This window comes from Panicum virgatum, chromosome 5N, assembly GCF_016808335.1.
Source record: "Panicum virgatum strain AP13 chromosome 5N, P.virgatum_v5, whole genome shotgun sequence".
Lineage (NCBI taxonomy): Eukaryota > Viridiplantae > Streptophyta > Magnoliopsida > Poales > Poaceae > Panicum > Panicum virgatum.
The window spans coordinates 68,824,038-68,826,625 of record NC_053149.1 but is presented as its reverse complement, the minus strand read 5'-3'; the positions used below and the strand labels follow the sequence as shown (position 1 = coordinate 68,826,625).

The 2,588-nt window shown below is 64.5% G+C and overlaps 1 protein-coding gene across 1 annotated transcript; it reads left to right on the top strand.

Annotated features, from left to right (window-relative positions):
- Window positions 1–2,085, top strand: LOC120675834 (F-box protein At1g67340-like). Its single transcript, XM_039957043.1, has 3 exons — window positions 1–399; window positions 632–794; window positions 913–2,085. Exons 1-3 carry the CDS (start codon window positions 146–148, stop codon window positions 1,654–1,656), a joined length of 1,161 nt encoding a protein of 386 aa, XP_039812977.1. The 5' UTR covers window positions 1–145; the 3' UTR covers window positions 1,657–2,085.
- The last annotated feature ends 503 nt before the right edge of the window (window positions 2,086–2,588 follow it).

Below are 2,588 nucleotides of genomic sequence, written 5' to 3'. Positions count from 1 at the left end.
GCTCGCCCTTTTGCACACAAGCACCGCACCGCGCTCCCCTGTCGTCTCGGCCTCGCACCTGCGCCTGCTTCCCCCGCCTGCGCGCGCTCCCCGTCCGACTCCGGCGGCGACGACGACGAAGAACCGCGGGGAGAGAGATAGAGAGATGAGGACTAGGAGTGGCTCCCTGTATTCCAACAACGGAGGCGAGGCCGCCGTGGGGCAGAAGAGGAAGAGGACGGCGGCGCCTATGGGGCCGTCGGCCGTCGCCGGCGAGTGCGCCGGCGGCGCGCGGAGGAAGAGGCTCGCGGGAGGGCCGGACTACCTGGACGTGCTCCCCGACGACCTCGTCCTCTCCATCCTGTCCAAGCTCGCCGCCTCCGCCTCGGCGCCCTCCGACCTGCTCTCCGTGCACCTCACGTACGTTTCCTTGGCTCCTCATCAATCCGCTTCGCTCGCCCATGAGGCGAGAAACCTCTCGTGTTTCTTCGGATTGCAAGCGCCTCCCTCTCCCCTCGCGCGTTGCAGTATTTGAAATGCGTGGGGGAGTGGGATTGTCTTGCAGTTTACGGAAACATTTGAGGCGGGCGGGGTCATGGGGATAAAGTTGCCAGGCACAAGGATTGGCCACTGATGTCTCTCGCGTTTTCAGGTGCAAGAGGCTCAACGAGCTCGGCGGGCATGACATGGTGTTCGCCAAGGCCTCGCCGGCGTCGCTGGCCGTGAAGGCGGCTGCGTGGTCCGAGCCGGCGCAGAGGTTCCTCAAGCGCTGCGCCGACGCCGGCAACCTCGAGGCCTGCTACATTCTCGGCATGGTACGCCGCGCCCAGCAACCCTAATAAGATGCTAGTAGCGGAGTTGATCGTTGTGGTGATTCTGCTCCTCAACTTGATCTTGAGAGCTGACGACGAGCGTGTTTGTTTCTGCCTGCAGATTCGATTCTACTGCCTCGGGAGCCGGAGCTGCGGCGCGGCGCTGCTGGCGAGGGCGGCGGTCGGCGGGCACGCCGCGGCGCTCTACTCGCTGGCGGTCATCCAGTTCAACGGCAGCGGCGGCGCCAAGTCCGACCGGGACCTCCGCGCGGGCGCGGCGCTGTGCGCGCGCGCGGCCGCGCTGGGCCACGTCGACGCGCTCCGCGAGCTCGGGCACTGCCTCCAGGACGGCTACGGCGTGCGGCGCGACCCCGCCGAGGGCCGCCGCCTCCTGGTGGCCGCCAACGCCCGCGAGCTCACCCTCGCGCTCGCCACGGCCGCCGCCTCGCGCCACCCCTTCGCCGCGGCGCTCCCGCTCGGCGCCGCGGGCGCGGGCGCAGGCGGCTGCCCGCTCCTCTCGGACTTCGGGTGGAGCCTCCCCGAGGCGGAGCCCCACGCGGCGAACCAGTTCATGGTCGACTGGTGGGCCTCCCGCGGCGCCCAGGCGGCGGCCGCGAAGAAGGCCGGCACGGGCGGCGACAGCGACGGCGACGGCGCGGAGCTCCGGCTGTGTTCCCACGTCCGGTGCGGGCGGCGCGAGACCCGGCGGCACGAGTTTCGGCGGTGCTCCGTCTGCGGCGCCGCCAACTACTGCTCCCGCGCGTGCCAGGCGCTGGACTGGAAGCGCGCCCACAAGGCGCAGTGCGTGCCCATGGACCGGTGGCTCCTCGCCGCCGGCAACGCCGGCGAGGCGGCCCCGCAGTGACGCCGCCTCCGCCGCGGCGCACCTCCCCAACGGCTGACATGACGTACCACTACTACTACTAGTCCCCCCTACAGGCCCACCGCCCACGGCTCCGTAACCGTGCCCGGTGCCCCTGGTCCACCGTAGACCCGGCGTAGCGAAGGAAGGAAAGGCGCAGTAGATGGAAATGCGCCTCGGCTCTCTTTTTTTTGGTCCCTCTCGTTTTCACCCGTTGAGAATTCAGATGTTCTTGCCCTCTGCCTCTGCTGTTTGGGCGTCGCCTTGTCAGATGTACGTATTCTACTAGGGAAGAGGAGCCGAGGGATACCCGCGCCCGTTTCTGTTTTTTTTTTGAGCTCTTGTTTTGTCTCAGTTAAGCTAACGCTAGAATTCCAAGCCTTCTTTTCTTTTTTCTAATCGAGTTTGGGAGTTGAGGTTCCTCCTCTGGAATTTGTCGCCTTGTGTCTTGGAGTTTTGGAAGGATGCTGTGGAGGTACGGCCAGGCGGCAGCTCGGCGTTAATCTTTAATCTTGTGTGATTAGCAGCGGCCATCGGTTGGGGTGTGTGCCTGTGTCTCGGGGCCTGGGAGGTTTGGAGCTTTCTCTCTGGTTGCTCATGTTGTTGGGAGAGGCGAGGTGGTGACGACTGACGACTGACGAGGTGGTGGTGGTAGCCAGGAGTATAGTATAGATTACTAGGCGACCGCGCTGCTGGTGTTTTTGTACTAACCCCTAGGCTATGGAAAAGACGCGCCACGGTGATGAGTTCCTGGCCGCTTGGCTGGCTTTTACCGCTCCCAATACGCTATACCTGCGGCACGATATGTACTAGGAAAGATACGTCCTACTGACTGTGCTGCTCCTCTACTACGAAATGTCTACATGGACGTACATCATACATGGCAGCCCGGAACAATGGGCTACATCAGCAAAAGTTTTCTGGTATACTAGTAG

What these genes read in the sequence shown, in the direction of transcription:
- LOC120675834 (XM_039957043.1), top strand. Translation starts at nt 146, where the DNA reads ATGAGGACTAGGAGTGGCTCCCTGTATTCCAACAACGGAGGCGAGGCC. An exon ending in CTGCTCTCCGTGCACCTCAC is followed by an intron (nt 400 to 631) that starts GTACGTTTCCTT and finishes TCGCGTTTTCAG; the next exon opens with GTGCAAGAGGCTCAACGAGC. An exon ending in CCTGCTACATTCTCGGCATG is followed by an intron (nt 795 to 912) that starts GTACGCCGCGCC and finishes TTCTGCCTGCAG; the next exon opens with ATTCGATTCTACTGCCTCGG.